This window comes from Pimephales promelas, chromosome 12 (assembly GCF_988280905.1).
Source record: "Pimephales promelas chromosome 12, fPimPro1.hap1.1, whole genome shotgun sequence".
Classification (NCBI taxonomy): Eukaryota; Metazoa; Chordata; class Actinopteri; order Cypriniformes; family Leuciscidae; genus Pimephales; species Pimephales promelas.
This window is the reverse complement of record NC_142780.1, coordinates 1,555,829-1,574,276: the sequence shown is the minus strand read 5'-3', so window position 1 is coordinate 1,574,276 and position 18,448 is coordinate 1,555,829. Positions and strand designations below refer to the sequence as shown.

The 18,448-nt window shown below is 36.4% G+C and overlaps 1 protein-coding gene across 2 annotated transcripts in view; it reads right to left on the bottom strand.

Annotated features, from left to right (window-relative positions):
* The window catches only part of grik2 (glutamate receptor, ionotropic, kainate 2), a 227,643-nt gene that overhangs the window by 147,446 nt on the left and 61,749 nt on the right, over positions 1-18,448 (bottom strand). For both annotated transcript variants that reach the window (XM_039651240.2, XM_039651241.2), the window contains exons 4-5: positions 16,947-17,204; positions 7,819-8,000 (exon numbers count right to left, since the gene is read on the bottom strand). In XM_039651240.2, the coding sequence (XP_039507174.1) occupies positions 7,819-8,000; positions 16,947-17,204 (440 nt within the window). The remainder of the gene's footprint in view (positions 1-7,818; positions 8,001-16,946; positions 17,205-18,448) is intronic.

Sequence of the window (18,448 nt, the reverse complement as noted above, 5' to 3'; positions counted from 1 at the left end):
TCAGCACCTTGTTGAATCAATGCCACGTAGAATTAAGGCGAAAGGGGGTCAAACACAGTATTGGTATGGTGTTCCCAATAATCCTTTAGGTGAGTGTATTGTTTCTTTTATTTGTATTCCGACAGTCCACATCATTCCAATCCAATTGCCAATCAAGTTTGTCACTATGGCAGGTCCGTTCATTCGAAAGAGGTCATTTTCAGTCTCAACAAGATTTATCTCCACTTTACGTCCATCAGCTGGATATCTTTGGGGGAAAACACATCTCGAAACCCCATATTCAGCTGCGCTCAGTCTAGCTTTCTCTGACCGCAAGAATGTGTCCTTTGTTACTGGCTTATAACTCATTCTGTGCTGTCTGCTCTTGGTAAGTGTGGCTTGGCGAAGTGTGTTTCCTGGAGTAGCGGAGCAGTGAAGAATTCATAGAAACCTTGAATTCCTGGAAGGAAACATCCTTAATATAGAATTAATGAACGGTTCAGGTGGCCGTACTGAAGAGTGGATTTGGGACGGACATTGTGGGGGCTTGAACAAAGAAACATGAATCGACTGTGTCGTTCATTTATTTAAAGTGAAAATCATGGTTTCTGGTTTAAACCGGTTTCGCAGTTTGGCTAAAACTCCACATCTGGTATGCATTGAATCAATATACCAGATGTGGCCCGGATCTGGGCCGAAACTATGTTCCTGTCTGGGAAATTAGAAAAACATTCTTTTAAATTCTAATACTATTTCAAAAATAATATTTGTCTTACTGATTTTTTTTATCAAATAAAAGCAGCGCTGGTGTGCCCAAGAAAATTGTTCCAGCAACATTAATACAGTACTGTAGCAATAATTTAATCAAATAAAAATGATAAAAAAGACATCATCAGTTTGTAATGCAACTTATGTTTTTAAATTTAACCTACTTCAACTTTTTTTTAGAAGTTATATAGGATTGAACTTTTCTTTGTAAGTAAATTTTGTATAATTTAAGTTGAACTGACTTGAAAAGCCAGTTTGCTTACACTTAAAAATGTAAGGCAGCTACTGAACTTAATAACAGTGTTATAATATTAATAATAAGTTCATTAAATCGCAGATATGCATCAGGAGTATTTTAAAGCACTGAGCTCAGCATTGACGTATTTAAAAAAGAGAAGCAGATGGGGTTTTATTTTGCTCAATGCTTGTTTGTCTCCATAGCTGTAATGAGCTCTCGGGTTCCCACGCCAACCCAACCACGCATTCACACGGCATTTCTCGCAGACTGACAGACAACTCAATCCATAACAATAATTAATTTATGGGACAAGCTGTTGTGTTGCTAAACGCTGGAACAACAATCATCTAAACCCAAGTGTCAGCCTGTTGCATTCGCTCTATTTAGTGCGCACTTCAGGGCGATGTAAAACACCCATGATTCGACTCTGTGGAAGTGCGCCTGGTAACAGCTGCTACATCACAGATCCGGTATTAGCACGTGAGCTAATTGTGCCTGCGCTGTGCGACGCATGGAAATAGATGTCTTTAACATTGCTCACCCTGTGATATCTTCAGCTGTATTACCAGGAGCTGCTGGGCGACGTGTGTGTGTGACTCAGACTGCAAGAACGATTATAAATCACACATTATTACTGTTGTCAGCCTGGCGAGGGTGATTAGAATGGGTAGAGGTCAGGTCAGTAATTGCATTTGTTGTTGTGTGGTCCAGCGCTGTTAATAACAGGTGGTATTGTGTCCAGATGGACTGGAAAACCTTCAGGAGAAACTCATATTTGCTCGGATGAGCCAGCAGCACTCGCACCATTACTGAGTAAAACTGTAGATAAGATAGCCAGCGGGAGAGCATGGGTTAAAACTGACACAATTTAGATCATTATAGCTCTAAACCTATTCTAAAAAAGGGTTCATATGATGAAAATACCAGTCACAGAGAAGTAATAAGAACGGAATTAGGTTAGATAGTACTACACTCTTAGAGGAAATGGTTCTATTTAGAACCAGAAATGGTTCCATCCCCCGCTTCATATATGGAACTCCGAAATGGTTCTATATAGAACCATTTTTTTGGTAAAAGGTTCTATTGGCCAAGTATGGAACCCCAGGGTTCTATATAGAACCCAGAGGAACCCTTTTTTTAAGAGTGTATGAATGAGTGTATGAATGGGTGAATATGAGGCAAATGTAAAGCGCTTTGGTGGCCATTAGGTCTATGAAGCGATATATAAATGCAGTCCATTTACCATTTACCATCTAACTGACGCTTTACATTTAGCGTCAGTTAGATGACGCCCTAGGATCGCATCATATAACTGACGCATAGCTGTCAACATTTAACATTGAAAATAACGGGGTTTTCCCGGAATCCATCCCCAAAATAAGGGATTTTTTTTTTTCACGATTCTTACCCACAAACTAAAAATAAAGCACTAATCCTTAAAAGTCTAAAGGGTTTATAACTAGCCTAGAAACTAGTGTGTCATTTAAAGAAAAAAAAAAATCTACATTTCGATTAGCGGTGTGTTGCTCTTGCCTTTACGACAACAATTTCAACTGTTAGCATATCACATCTTCCACAATCCAGGTGGGCTGTCTGTTTATTTCAATTACATTTTGTGTAGCTTTAAAGAGCCTATATTTAGCCTGGTGGTCCATCTCTCAGAAGACACTGTTGTTATTGTAGCCTATCCTATCTTTATATCCTCCTTTTTTCAAAAGTTTTTTTCTTCTTCTTCATGTAATCACATTGTTAAGAGCATAAGAAACAAATGAAAAAAAGAAAAGGTATTTTATTCATATACTATATGAAATTAAATTATATATAGGCAAAACTAATGGTAATATTTGAATATCGATTATTATAATTATTATTTGTTTAAATTTCATTGATATCTGAATTTAGGTAAAAACCTTGAATTTCAAACATCAAAATGGAAAATGTAGGCTATTCGAGTACAAAATGACATATAAACATCGTTTCTTATTTTTTATATATTTATTTTTTTGCCTGGAAACGCTTTCAACAGGCTTGCGTGTCGCGTGAAATATAGGCGTCACTTCGATTTCTAGCATGCACGCGTTTTCTGGAGACGCGCGTGTCACGCGGGCAGTGTGCAAGCTCTAATCTGTTAACATGGGAGCCGAAATAAAAACGGACACGCCACGCAGCCAGTGTGTCTCCGGCCAGCGCGCGCGGCGCCGCATCCGAGGATAAACGACTTCAAGCCGAATCTGTCCGAGCTCGTACGTCTCACACAATCAGAGTAAAAATACGGGATATTTTACGGGAAAATACTAAAACGGGAAGACAGCGGGAAAAGAGCAAAAATACGTGAGAAACCCGAAAAAAATGGGAGGGTTGACAGCTATGCTAAAGCGTCAGATATTGAAGCATGGTCAAAATTGTCAATTAGATGTTGTCTTGGGATGAGAATGTGTTGCAATGCTAGTATAATTCATTTTCATATACAATAAAATTAGACTAACAATTTATATCTGTAAAAACAACAACAACAAAAGGATCTTACTGAAACACATTCTTTTATTCCGTTAGATTAAAAAAAATAATAATCTATTCTGATAGGTTCAAATATATGAACTATTACATCATTGCTAGACCCAGTTATCATTGCCATCATCAGCCCCAAAGTGAAATGAATAATTAAATGCAGTCTTGTGTGAAACATATGGTCGGGAAATAATGGCTCTGTAGCCTGAGCAGATTTTGCGAAGTTCAAAAGAGTAGACGACTTCACAAAGCCAAAAGTTTCAAATGTGGATATTACACAAATCCTCCGAGAGCTGCCCATTACAGACGCATATATCCACTGCCACTAATAATGAGTATCTTCATTATCACTTCAGTGGTCGGAAACTGATTAAGAAGGTCTGTGAGTCAATTTCTGGCTGAGTAATACCCACTTTAATATTTGATTATTCCTGTAATTGGGGGAAATTCGTGCAGTTAAGTCACACATTGAAATATCTCTTTGGGTTTCTTTAATGTGAGACTGTTCACAGAACTCTAGCAGGAATGCATATCCTAATCCATTTTTGCAAATATTATTTAATCAAGCTTTGTAAGGAATTTAAAATGCACCGCTTACATCCCATGATGTAAATATACTGTAAAAAGCACTTAATCTGATTGAAGCGCCTTTTCTTGGAGGACACTTAACATCATGAGCATTATACGGACTAATTCTATGCAAACATACTGACTAGCAGAGCGTGTAAGCTTGACGGGCTGATTGGTAATCAATGAAACCTGAACACTTCACTGATTGTGTACAAATCAATCTCACACACAAGATCAAAAGAGACATTGAATTAACAGTTCAAAAACAATGCATGCACTTTTCACCTTCAAGGCATGAAAAGAGGATCAAATCACCATGAACAGAGCTTGTAATCGTACAAACAAGCTTACCATAGGCTCAAAAACACCAGGGCCCCGTTCTTCCAACGTGATCTCATGAGAATACGTATGTATTTGTACATAAAGTGTAGTTCTATCATACGTACATATATAATATGCGCAGAAACATATAATACTGACGTATTTAAAGTACTAAAACATAAAATATTTACGTATTGACAGCACAAAAACGTAATTTATTTACATACGAACAAATCCACCGACGTACACATTTGTACGTATCACGATTTATTTATATTAAAATCGTAGCATTATGTTTTGACTCTATTGCATTCCACTGTCTTATTAATTAAGCTTTCAGTCGCATTTATTGATATAATACTCATAAATATTAACATTTGCTCATTTCGCCTGCATGCCCAGACAGCAAACTGACATTGAATCAACGTGGAAACGACGTCTCTCATGACATTGAAACAACGTTGATTTTGCTCATCGAATTAACGTTGAACCAACGTCAGACGCGGCATTCTTCAAAGCTAAATGAAATCGAAAATTGGTTTGCTTTCATAACGTTGAAACAACGCGTTGATTTCAAGTTGATTTTCCGTTAGTTTTGAAAGAATGACGCGTCTGACGTTGGTTCAACGTTAATTCGATGAGCAAAACAATGTCAGATCAACGTTGTTTCGATGTCATATTTCCACGTTGATTCAATGTCAGTTTGCTATCTGGGTGGTGTTAAAACAATACACTATAAAACCTTAAAAATACATTCTTTAACGTTACTCGTTTAACCATTTTGTAATATAGTTTACCGTGAGACAGATAAAGCGTTTTCTCCTACTATAAAACAAAACAAAAATTCACAAAAAACATCAATTTTATTATTTTGATGTAATCCAAATCTTTAGAATCCATAGCCTTCGTTGTTTGCAAGAAACAACTCCTAATTCAGCCTTTTATCCAGTCGTGATCTTTCCATTCTCAGCAGCGACCGTACACGTCAAATCCCGCGCTGGTGATGAATTCAAATTCAAAAATTGAGAAGCGATACATCATGTTTTACAGCAGTGATATCAAACGTTCATTGGCTCTTCCCTGCTTCGTCACAGATTGCGACATGAAGGACTCGGCGACGGTTTAGTTCATTTGAAATGGAGAAGCGCAAACCGAAGCTGGATAAACATTTTCATTGATTAGTAATTTAATTTCTGCTCTGTACTTCATACAAAACTATTACAATACAGCCAGAGAGAAGACTGCGACTGCAACGCTTCATCATCTGAACGGCTTTTGGTATCGGTTTTGACATTTTCGCAATAAATAAATTATTGTGATTATACTCGTCTGTTAGTTCTGTTTTTCATCATAATTGTAGTTTACGTAGTTTTAAGGAATTGTTATAGGGGTAGGAGTAGGATTGGTGGCTCAAAATATATTTTAATGCTATACTGTTAATAAAACTGCCATTTCCCAACACATCTGTCTGTTACGTTTTATCCTTTTTTATATTCTGTATAAAATGGGTGTTTGGGATTAGGGTTACGGGATCTTACATTTATCTATAAAATGGTAAAAAGGGAAATTATATAGATGTCTTCATGATATAGAATATACATAAATAGTTTTGTAGCTGTAAAAACGTAATAATGTTACGTTTAAATGTTGCAAATACGTCTATATTATACGTTTCAGCATCTATCCAAATGTACTAAAAAGTGTGAATTTTTGCAAAAAAACGTAAAATACCTACGTATTAACAATGAGACCTAGGGTGCGTTTCCCGAAAGCATCATTAACCAAATATGGTCGCAAGTTGGTCGCAATTTCCATTGAACTCTATTGGTAACGACGGAACCATAGTTGGCTAACGATGTTTTCGGGAAACGCACCCCAGGCTGGTTCTTCACATGTTGCTTAGCAAATGCAAAATGTATAATTTCTGCTTAATCAAATTTTTTTTGTTCTAATTTTGGTCTTCACATTGTCACAATTATGTTCTATTAGTTTCACTTTTATTGACTTTTAGTTTCTTTTGTTCTAGTTTCCCCACATTCGTTACTCGTTTCCATGGACACTCATTAATTATCACAGCTGTTTGTTATTAGATCACCACCAATGTGTATTTAAGCTCCTCACTTCCTCTCCATCAGTAATGACTCGACTGAAGGTGAGCTTGACGAACCCGACTGCAGTATTTATTTAACATAAATGTGTACAAAATAAACAAATACTTGACTAAGCATGACTTGACATAAACTAACACTCACCAAAAAGACAATCAATACTAAACAATGGAACATGAAGGCTATTTATACAGAGAGGCTACTGACTAACAAGGAACACGAGTCTAATCTTATGAAAGTTCGTATCTATAGTATGAATGTCATTTCTTGTGGCATTTATACGGCAAAAACAGTTTTTGCGTGTATATGGTACGTTTTTCGTGTGCATACGATACGTACTTTTTGCCGTATAATACGCACCCCCATCCCCCCTAAACCTACCCGAGGGTTTTTTTTTCCGTTTTTGACCATTTTTGGCATCTAAATGCCACGAGAAATGACATTCGTGGTATAGATACGCATCTTCATGAGACAATGTTTGAGTTTGTCCATATTTGACCCAAAATTGGGTTAAAACAACCCAGCATTTTTTAGAGTGTGTTTTTGTTTTGTGTTCAATTTTAAAGAACAGATGAAAAAGATGTACTGAACGTTTTGAGCTTTTGCACCAGGAAAATGTCTCGAGATAAACCGGTTTTGTTGATCTGCTTAGCTTTGCTTGGAACTCTGACAATTGTTGAGAATTGTTTCTAGCTTCTGACTTGAACCAAAAGTTGATTCTCAATAAGCTATTGTGCTTGGAGCTCTACACGAAGAGGCCTAAATCCTCTACAATACAATACAATACCATACCGAGTCTTAATATAGCATGGTGAGTTCTTCAATTCCTCTGGAAAAAGACAAGAGTTCAACAAAACCACTGTCCTGACTGACACTGAGAATAAACTGTTCTCTCGTTTTGTTTCTTCAAGTTTATGATCACTCGTTCAACCACGTTAAATGAATAACGTTAGATTACATTAGTACTCTGGTTCTACGCTTACGTAGCGCACCTTTTACTCTTTCATGTTTTCAATAAACAAAGCAAGTACTTTTGTCACCCTATACATTATTGAGAAGGGTTTATCATTCTTGGTCTTGTCCTCAAAGTCAATAATTTGTATTATATTTGATACATATTTTCTATCACTCTAAAAATTGCTAGGTTGTTTTAACCCAACTTTGGGTCAAATATGGACAAACCCAGCCATTGGGTAAACGTTTTTTCTTACCTTTTTAACCCAATGTTTGGGTTAGTCCATATTTGACCCAAAGTTGGGTTAAAACAACCCAGCATTTTTAGAGTGTATTATTGTTCTCGTTATATGTGTCTGAAACGTGACTCACCTGTTTAAGGATGCCAGCTGCCATCTCATGACCACAGTCAAAGATCACATGAAACTCTTTTCCTCGTTTCATTTCTTTAAGAAGGGGCTTGGCATCTTTTGTGTCTGCTGGTAGCTGCCGGATTTTTAATCGGATGTTGTAACGAGAAGGAGCCTTGATGAGCTCCTGTAATCGAATCAGACCTAAGCAGGAGACAGAGAGAATATAAAGTAGGTTATTACAATATTACAGGAATAGTTCCAACCAAAAATGAAAATTCAGTTATCATTTTCCACATCTTGATGTTGTTACATTTTTTTTTTTTTCATGGAACACAAAAGGACAAGAATCACTTATATGGTCACTATCCTTTCATGCTTTAATGTGGACTATTTGGCATTAGGGCATTATTCCCTTTATTGTATGGAGAAGAGCAGTTTGGACAATGTATTTGTTTGAAAAACAACAACATTAAGCTAGTAAATGATGGCAGAATTGTCATTTGTGGGTGAAATTTCCCTTTCAATATACAACAGAGCATCTGAAATATAATTTGGAGCCATCTATATGAAAGCTCATTTCATGTAATTCTTATCTTTCTAAATAGAAGAAGTAGAAAGATACAGATAAACATATGGATGGATGTTTAAAGTCAAAATAAATTGGGGAAATGTAATTGTTACACTATAAAAATGCTGGGTTGTTTTAACCCAACTTTGGGTCAAATATGGACAAACCCAAACGTTGGGTTAAAAAATGTAATTACAAATGTAACCCAATGGCTTGGTTTGTCCATATTTGACCCAAAGTTGGGTTAAAACAACCCAGCAATTTTTAGAGTGTAAGCTGTATTTTCTCTCACTATCTACTTGCTCTCTTCTCTATCAACTTCTTTCCACTCGTGTCAATGAATGTAATGAAACTCCACATTCCCACTTCAAAAGGTCATCAGCTGAAAAGATTATATCTAGATTGGCCCCGAAAATCCTCGCCCTAATTTGTTTTTCACACAACGAGTTGATCAACTATACAGACCGAACAGCGCAAACCCTGTTTTGCCGTTAAAACTAATACTCTCAGGATTTACTAAAGACACGCAGTGAAAAAAGCGCTAAAAATGCGTGGAGAGGGTTATTTTTTGCGGGTGACGTTATTGCAAATGCATTTGTAGGAGTTTTGAAATGTATGGGATTGGAGTAAATGAATGGTGAAGTAAATTTGCTGGTTAATACACTGGCTCTGGTGGATTGTGTTGGTCTTCATGGAAATGATCCGGCTGCGTTCGTCACTCCCATCTGCGCTATTTTGGGATTGTGCTCTCACGCTTATTTGCTCTGTTTAGAAACTATTTCCACTTTGGTCCTGTCCCAAATCCCACAGCACTGTAAGGCACACACATCTGCTGTGGACTTAGAAAGACCGCTAAGGCTATTTGGAACAAGACATTTCTATTCAAAATATTTGTTTCCAACCTAAACTCCTGCAAAACTCCCAACACATCACTGAAATGAACACTAGTGGCAGTAAAACCAACAACCTTTATTTGTTTTCACACACACACAGTGACAGATTATTGATTTTTATAAAACGCATTGTTAGTTCCAGTCCTTGATTCTGATTGGTCAATACCTGTGTTTCTGTGCGTTCTATAGGTGCGCTCCATTCGACAGGGTCCCTACGCAGTGTTCACTGCTCCCTACTCCCTGAACACGGTTTATCAGTTGAAGTGGACTTCACTGACTTCCTGTGAAGTGATGTATCGATGTTCCCGTATTCCCTATGCCGTTTGCAGTGCCCTTCGAACTGACCATGTTCGTTCCCTTCGAATTGGAATCTCACTTAAGATGGCGAAATACCCTTTGAAGTCCACTTCGCAGTCCACTTACGGTCGAATGGAACGCACCTTATGTATCACTACTCGACACCCCTAGCAACCACTCTTAGCAACGTAAACACATGTTTGTTCTCATTGATGGAGTCTTATAGAGTCTTGTGAGCGAGTGTACCTGCATTTACAGTACTTATCCGTGTTCACAAGTTTCAGTCATCCAATATAAAAGTCTTTTCTACTGACTCACACATTCATAAAGACCGTCCTTGCTACTTTCTAAAGGCGTAATAATGCAACTTCTGTAAAATGTTTGCTACATAAAAATAAGACAAAAATGACAAACTTTTAAAACACACTTACACTGTAGAAGCACAGGTCATTTAATTTGCCTGCAGTGATGAAATGTTTTCGATAACTCATGAATACGGCTTCCTGAGGGTCACAGGATTGCTCTTCTACCTCTTTGCATAAATGAAAAACTGCATGTGGTGATCTACGGACTGTGTCCAATACCTACACTGTCCAAAATGATACGATCTATAAGTTATAAGAAACTATGTTTTACATTGCATCAAAATAAGTAACTTTTTTATGTTATACAAGTTTCAACTATCAGTTTAATGTAATTTAAAGGAGCTGTATGCAAGAAATTGAATTCGGGTTGCCAGCTCTTCTCTAGTTACCACAGCTGCAGATACACTGTAAAAATATTGTTGGTTTAACTTAAAAAAAGTAAGTAGCCTGGTTGCCTTAAAATTTTAAGTTGATTGAACTGGAAAAAGTGAGTTAATACAATGAAGGAGATTAATTTAACCATCAGAAACTCAAAATAATAAGTTCTGAACTAAATAAATTACTTAAGTCGATTTGACCAAAGAAAATATGTTGTAATAACAAATCTTGAAAATATATGTTTTACAGTGTACAGACGTGTCGGAATTGGATAAAAAAAAAAATGTCTAACGTTGCGAAACCAAAAAATACTCGACATGAATCCGAAATACTTTGTGACAACGTCCGAAATAAATAATTAACAGAAAAAAACTCAATGTGTAGGACTCGTCACTTGCCATTGGCCTACGTTCCTGCTGGATCCTGCAGCATATCTGGCAACCTCGAGTCAAGGTGGAAGGGGGGATACACCCTAATCTGAAAGTAATTGCAGTACCAGTTTTGGCCACAATCTTGCATACAGCTCCTTTAAGTTGAAATGACTTCAACATCCAAGTTGATTGTACTTAAAACATTTAAGGCAGCAACTTTTGCTGATTCATATTTAACAAAGCATATTTCATCAGCTCAAACGTTTATTGAAACCGCTGTCCGGAAGGCCCGGGATAACTATACTCTTGGTTGACTGGTTCTCCTCTAGAAAAGTGCCGCTATTAGCCAGTGATGTGAGATGAATGCAACTTCCCGCTGGGATTAATTGAAGAGGAACGTGAAAGCTGAGTTCTCCAGACAGGAAGGTCAAGGTTAATATAGCCTTGACTGTATGAGCGTAATTATCTCTGACTAAATGTGTAGAGCAAATTGAACCAGATTAAAATTAGGTCACATGTATGACAAAATGCAAAGGTTTTACACCCTTCGTCGTAGAAACATCTAAACCCTTGTCTTGTTAATATCAAATGAATCCTGAGATCTGGAAAGAGTTTGAGAACTCCAAGAGCTCCTTCTGTAAAGTGATGAAGCAATGAAACCAATGTATTATTGTGCAGTTTCATCAACTCTTTTCAAATCAATGTTGGCTGACGGTCTTATAGCCTGCATTTAAAAACAAATGTTTAAAGGATTTGGCTGGAATTATATTATCTTTAAGTTAAATTAAACTGTAATTTGACCCCAGGCATTATCATCCACTCATTTAAAAATGCATTATTAGTTTAGATTTAGGACATAAGCAGTGAAGAGGCTCAGATTACAATGGTTGGCATTAAAATGACATTAAGACTATGAATTATTCTGGGGCAATAAAAACGGACGTTTCAAAGCACCGGTTTTCAAAGCAATTATCAGGACATTACAGCAAAGGCCTCAGAAACGCGGCGTGTTTGGAAGCGTGGCGGCGCAGCTGTCTAAACTGTGTTGTGAACACGCTTACACACACGATGGGCTGTGGAAAGGACTCCTGCACTCGAGCACAAACATTTGAAATGGATGAAATGTTTCTATGAACACAGTTTTGTTTCTGAAACATGAAGTTGGGTTGAACATATCAAACTGCATGTGTTTGTCTTTAAACGGCCTATCAGGCACTATGCAAAATTGATTTTAATTAAGGCCACAAATGCTGTCGATTGAGCTTAACTTGTACCGTAAATATTAGGGATGTCACAATATATCGTGTCACAATATATCGCAATACAAAAATGCAACACGTATCGTTGAGTGACAATGTGTGCTGTGCATAATTCACCTAAAATTACAATTACTGTGTGAGAAAAAAAAGTTTACAGAGTTAAAGTGTTAGTAGTACTACATTAAACTACTATATAGGATGTTGAATATAATGTACAATGGGGGGATATTAGTGGGTCCTGATAATGCCAAATGTTTTATGTTACACTCTCAGAAAAAAAGGTACAAAAGCTGTCACTGGGGCTGTACCTTTTCAAAAGGTACTTTTGTACCTTAAGGGTGCATATTGGTACCTTAATGGTATATAGCACCTAAAATGTACATATTAGTACCTGAAATGTACATATTAGCACCGAAAATGTACATATTAGCACCTAAAATGAACATATCAACACTTAAAATGTACATATTAGCACCTAAAATGAACATATCAACACTTAAAATGTACATATTAGCACCTAAAATGAACATATCAACACTTAAAATGTACATATTAGTACCTGAAATGTACATATTAGCACCTAAAATGAACATATCAACACTTAAAATGTACATATTAGCACCTAAAATGAACATATCAACACTTAAAATGTACATATTAGTACCTGAAATGTACATATTAGCACCGGAAATGTACATATCAACACTTAAAATGTACATATTAGTACCTGAAACGTACATATTAGCACCGGAAATGTACATATTAGCACATCAAATTTACATATTAGTACCTAAAATAGACAAAAGTGTACCTTTTGAAAAGGTACAGCCCCAGTGACCGCTTTCATACCTTTTTTTCTGAGAGTTTACCAGTTTTATAAGCACACATGCTCACCTAAATGAATACGCTATATCTAATCAATAAAATTGTGACAACGGATTACACGCAATATTATTAATAAAATTTTACAAATTAGAGTTGAGTAAATCTAATTAATTCCTTAAAAGTTAACCATTTAAAATTAGTAAAAATTTACACAAAAAAATAAACAAAAATATCTGAATAACAGACAGACGTCAAAGATGAATGAAGAACTCTATATTTTAAATTGCCAATATTGAACACACCTGATGTTAACAAGCAGAAAGGAGAAAACCATCATTTTAAGTCACCATTATGATGATCAATGTTTGTTTTAGTTGGGCTCTTGACCCTTATAAGTCAATCACTTTAAGTTTTGTTTGGCTGATACCCGAGTTATAAAAGTCAGATGAACAAATAGAAAAGGTTATCTGATGGTGTTGGTTATGTTTTAACATAATATTTTTTTTTTCACAATCATTTGACTGGTTAACTTTTACTCATTACTGGTTAAATTTTAAGGAATTAATTTGATTAATTATTACTCTATTCTAATTTGTTAAATTTAATTAATAATGTTGCTTGTAATCTGTTGCCACAATTTTATTGCTTAGATATAGCATATTCATTTTTACAGTGTGTGTTCTGTGATGTGCGTTCATGACTCTCCTGTTCGAACTCGTTCATCGAAATGAACAAATGAAATGACTCAAAAAAAGAGTCGTTCATTTTGATGAACGAGTTCAAACAGGAGAGTCGAGCAAGGCAAGCATTTGTGCTTATAAAACTTGTAAAACTTGAAATGAGCGATCGTTTCACTTGATAAGACCCTTATTCATCGCCTGGAATCGTTTAATGCCCTTTGAACAGTTTGCACTGAAACTGTCTTTTGGACCTTGAACCGTTTGGTTCCCATTGAAGTCCATTATATGGAGAAAATCCTGGAATGTTTTCATCAAAAACCTTAATTTCTTTTTGACTGAAGAAAGAAAGACATGGACATCTCGGATGACATGGGGGTGAGGAAATTATCAGTAAAAGTTTTTTTTTGTTTTTTTTTAAAGTGAACTAGGCCTACTTCTTTAAGAGCCATTCACTAAAAGGTTCTTTGTTTAAACCAAAAAGGTCCTTCCATCGTAAAAACACAGTTTTAGAACCTTTATTTTTTAACGTCTATGGCGTGTGAAAAATGCTAATTTCTAAGCCAACACTGAAGTGAACAGATGAGCAGTGTTGACAGAGCTTTGTGTTGCGGCTGCCAGTCCACGTCCACCACTTCAGAGCGCAGCCGTTTGGGAATGCCATTATTGCTATCGATTTGCTTGTTTGCATTCGTTCATGAAGTCGTTGAACAGAGAGGACAGAAATACTCCAGGTGTGATTCTCAGACAGACTTAGGGACAACCACCTTTTGTCCAATCAGTGTGTGTGAACATTCAACCATTCTTCTATCGATCTTCATTTTAACTGTAGCTCATCCAAGCCCATTTTAAGTCTATTTACATGCACATTTCTTCATTTAGCAGAAGCTTTTATCCAAAGGGACTTACACATAGTTACAAACAAGCGGGAAAAGTTGCTAAAATGTGTCCAGTCTCCATTACTAACTCAAAAATGTCACATTACAACTAATACTGGGTCGTCTGAGACGTTATTGCAGTAACGAGAAGCAAGATTGTGTGAGATTCATTTTATACGACAGTTCAAGAAATAAGAAGTTGACAAAAATAATTCCAAACATAGAAACAGCAGAACACCAAGTGTTTCTTTCCTGAATAATTCAGGGTTTTGTTGTTGTTTTTGTTTTATTTTTTATAGAAGCCTATTTCCGCCACTTAAAAAAGGGGAAAAAAGTATAACTCGTTAAATCATTATTATGACACAAAAAGTCTAAATTATGAGATAGTAAATTGATATTGTGAGATACTAAGCCAATATTATGACATGACATTAAATATAAATTATGATATAAAGTCATAATTTAAAACTGTTATATGACTATCTCCGAATTTCAACTTTTTATCTCATAATTGTGACTTTTTATCGAAGAATTACACCTTTGCTTCTCATCATTTCAATTTGATGTCATAATTATGATTTACAACATATTTTTGTGTACGTGTAAGAAAAGGGCTTCCATAGTTATTGCACAAATCAGTTGAGTGAATGATTCACTGACTCTCGTTTGTGGCCAATACTTGTAAATAACTGTGTATAGATATCAATTAAAATGACTCAACAGAACAACATAATCGACACAATGTGCATATTTACTGTAAGTGCAAAGCAAATAAAAATCTCTTTAATAAAAGTCTGGCTTTTGAGATGTAATATGAGAGAAATGGATTATAAGACATCACATGTGAACTTTTTATCAACGTTAATCAATAATACTTTCTATCAGTGAAATAATCAGTTTAAATAATTGTGTTTTTTTTCCTTTTTCATATAAATAATCAAATGTTCATTTAACTTTTCAATGTTATTGTTAACAAAACGGTTAATCGGTTAATCAGTAATACTGCTAAAGATTGGCACTTTACAATAAGGTTCATTAGTTTGCTTTACGTATATGAACTAACCATGAGCAATATATGTGTTACAATATTTATAAATCTTTGTTAATGTTAGGTAATACACATAATGTTTGTTCATGTTAGTTGCAAGTGCATTAACTAATGTTAACAAGATTTTAATAAAGTATTAGTAAATGTTGAATTGTTTCTATGAACACAGAAAGTTGGGTTGAACATATCAAACTGCATGTGCTTGTCTTTAAACAGCCAACAGCCAATCAGGCACTGTGCAAAATTCATTTTAATAAGGCCACAAATGCTGTCGATTGAGCTTAACTTCACTCTAAAAAAAATGCTGGGTTGTTTGAATCCAATTTTGGGAATCCAATATGGACAAACCCAGCTATTGGGTTAAAAAATGTATTTTAAAAATGTAACCCAATGACTGGGTTTGTCCATATTTTACCCAAAATTGGGTTCAAACAACCCAGCATTTTTTAGAGTTGCGTGCCGTAAATATGAGGGATGTAACAATATATCGTGTCACAATATATCGCAATACAAAAATGATAGTGAAAATATGTATTGTGTATAATTCACCCAAAATTACAATTACTGTGTGAGGAAAAAAAAGTTTACAGAGTATAAGTGTTAGTACTACTATATAATGTTGAATACAATGTGGGAGTGAGTCCTGATTAGGGTTGGGTATCGAGAATCGAGTATCGATTGGAACTGAGACTAACTTTTCGTTTTTCCCGGAATCGTTCAAAAGTAAAAATTTCGATTCCTAGTTTCGATATTCACAGTCCGCCGAGTGGAAGAAGAAACCGCTGAACAACACCAACGAAGAAGCGTCTACCGGAAGTGTTGGCATAACCACGCGAGTCGAACATGAGTACCTTACGTCGGCGATCCAAAGTGTGGCTTCACTTTTCTAAAAATAACGAAATCTCGGCAAAATGCAAATTTTGTGACAAAAGGAGTATTTCGTTCAGAAAGGCCGTTGGTTAGCAAGGTTAGCTAAACTTTTTTGACCCTGCCTCTTAAAAGAATCGGAATCGAGAATCGTTCGGAACCGGAATCGAAACAAGGAATCCGAATCAGAATCGTTCAAATTCAAACGATACCCAACCCTAGTCCTGATAATGCTAAAGGTCTTCTGTTACCAGTATAAAGTGTCCAACATTACTTTAAATATATCTAGTGACAGAATACAAGCATATTAGTCTAAAATAATTCTGTATTTTGAGCTTCAGAATGATTCTTAGTTATGAACCTTACTGTAACGTGTTACCTAAAGATCTTATGGCCACATTCATAAGAACACAGAGTCGCAGAATAGCATTGTGTTGTTGCTGTGCAGAATAGTGAATAAGGCTGAGTGAATGCTGTGGGGAATCTGGCAGCGGAGCCTGGAGTTGGCGAGTTTGCTCCCGAGGCGACCTCTGGCATATGGCACATGTAGCCCTCACCGCGCGAACACTTGCTGCCTACGGTTCCAGCAGAGCCTGTCAACCAGCGGGGATTGGCCATACCGGAGTCCAGACGGAGACCAGGGAATGGTACAAAGCCCGGGCCAAAGGGTCAGTCTGCCTGAGGACTGTTGGAGAATAATCAGAAAGCGTCGAGCTCTCACCTGTGCTGTCGTCGTATACCACGGTGACCGTCTTCCACTTGAAGAAGTGAACCAGGTCTAAGATGGCTCTGCTGAGGGAGGAGAAGTCTGGGTAAAGGCTGACGTAGAAGGAGTCACGGTTGTCTGACACTTGGTGCTTCCACTTGGTCTGGATGTGCGGCACCCCGAGAGCGTTACAGATGGACTGCACCGCGTTGGCCGAAGAGCTGTGGGACGGGCCGAAGATGGCCGCCACTCCCAGAGAGAGCTGGTCACAAGCTGGAACAAGACAACGAGAAAGAGAGAAACATTACTGTACTTTCTGGGTTTCCAGAGTGGTGTTATAAAATAGGTGACACTTTATGTCATGGTGTAATTATACATTTAATTACCGAGTAATATTAATTAACAATATGTACTTAAAAAATTATCGTGATTTTAACGGTAAAAATGCTACAGTGCAAAACTGTTAATTGGTTAACAGAAAGTATCCGTACTATACACGGTAAATAACTGTGATAGATCTCATGGTACATTTAATGCAATTTTACTGTAAAATACCGTTAAATTTACAGCTTTTGAAATTTAAAAATAACAAATTGTATAATTTACAGTGAAAAACTGTAAATTGACATTCCCATAATTCCCTGTGTGCACTTCACATTTTATGTATTTTTGTTGAAATAACTGTTTCCTCGTAGTTTCCTTGTTGTTGTTTTTTAATCAGTTATGTACATTAGGGTTTTGTTAATTTAATGCGGTTAAATTAATGTTTATTGCACTTTTTTATTAATCTTTAAATTAATGTTTCTGTGAATGACACTGTGCAGCTTCTTTATACAGTATAAGTATTATCCTTCTTGTGGAGGATTGCTTGTGATGAGCTGTGATTTATCACGTGACTCTCATCTCTGCTGTGATTGGGGGTTGTCAGTGTATTACAATGGTACAAAACAGATATCAACACTTCAAAAGGTTGGTAAATTAACATTATATCAGATAATGAAATACGGTTTAATACTGTAAATTTTAAGTTAAGTCTGTAAAACCAATAACGTTGCTACCGTATTTTTGACGGTAAAGTTCTGGCAACCACAGCTGCCAGTTTTTTACCGTAAAAATTTTATTTTTTACAGTGTAGGATTATTGTATAATTTACTGTGGTGAGTACAGTAACATGTAACTAGGACACTGTAAAATAAAGTGTTACCTCAAAATATAATATAATGGATGTCGGCTCGAGAGCAGTGGCTTCATGATGACCTCTTTCCCTTCGTGGGCTGACAGTTTACATACATTTCAGTTTGTTAATAGTTATGTAATAATGCTACTCTGTTTGGTTTGCTACTATGTGGCTACTATGGGACGCTTGTTGACCATCGTAGTGAGCGAGATCAATATTAGACGTGGTAAAACCAGCCCGGTCTCATCCCAAGGCATCATATAGTGACGCTTTTGACATTTCGTCTACATCCGATGCACATGGCACCCTTTAGCGTCAATATGAGACACAGATATATATG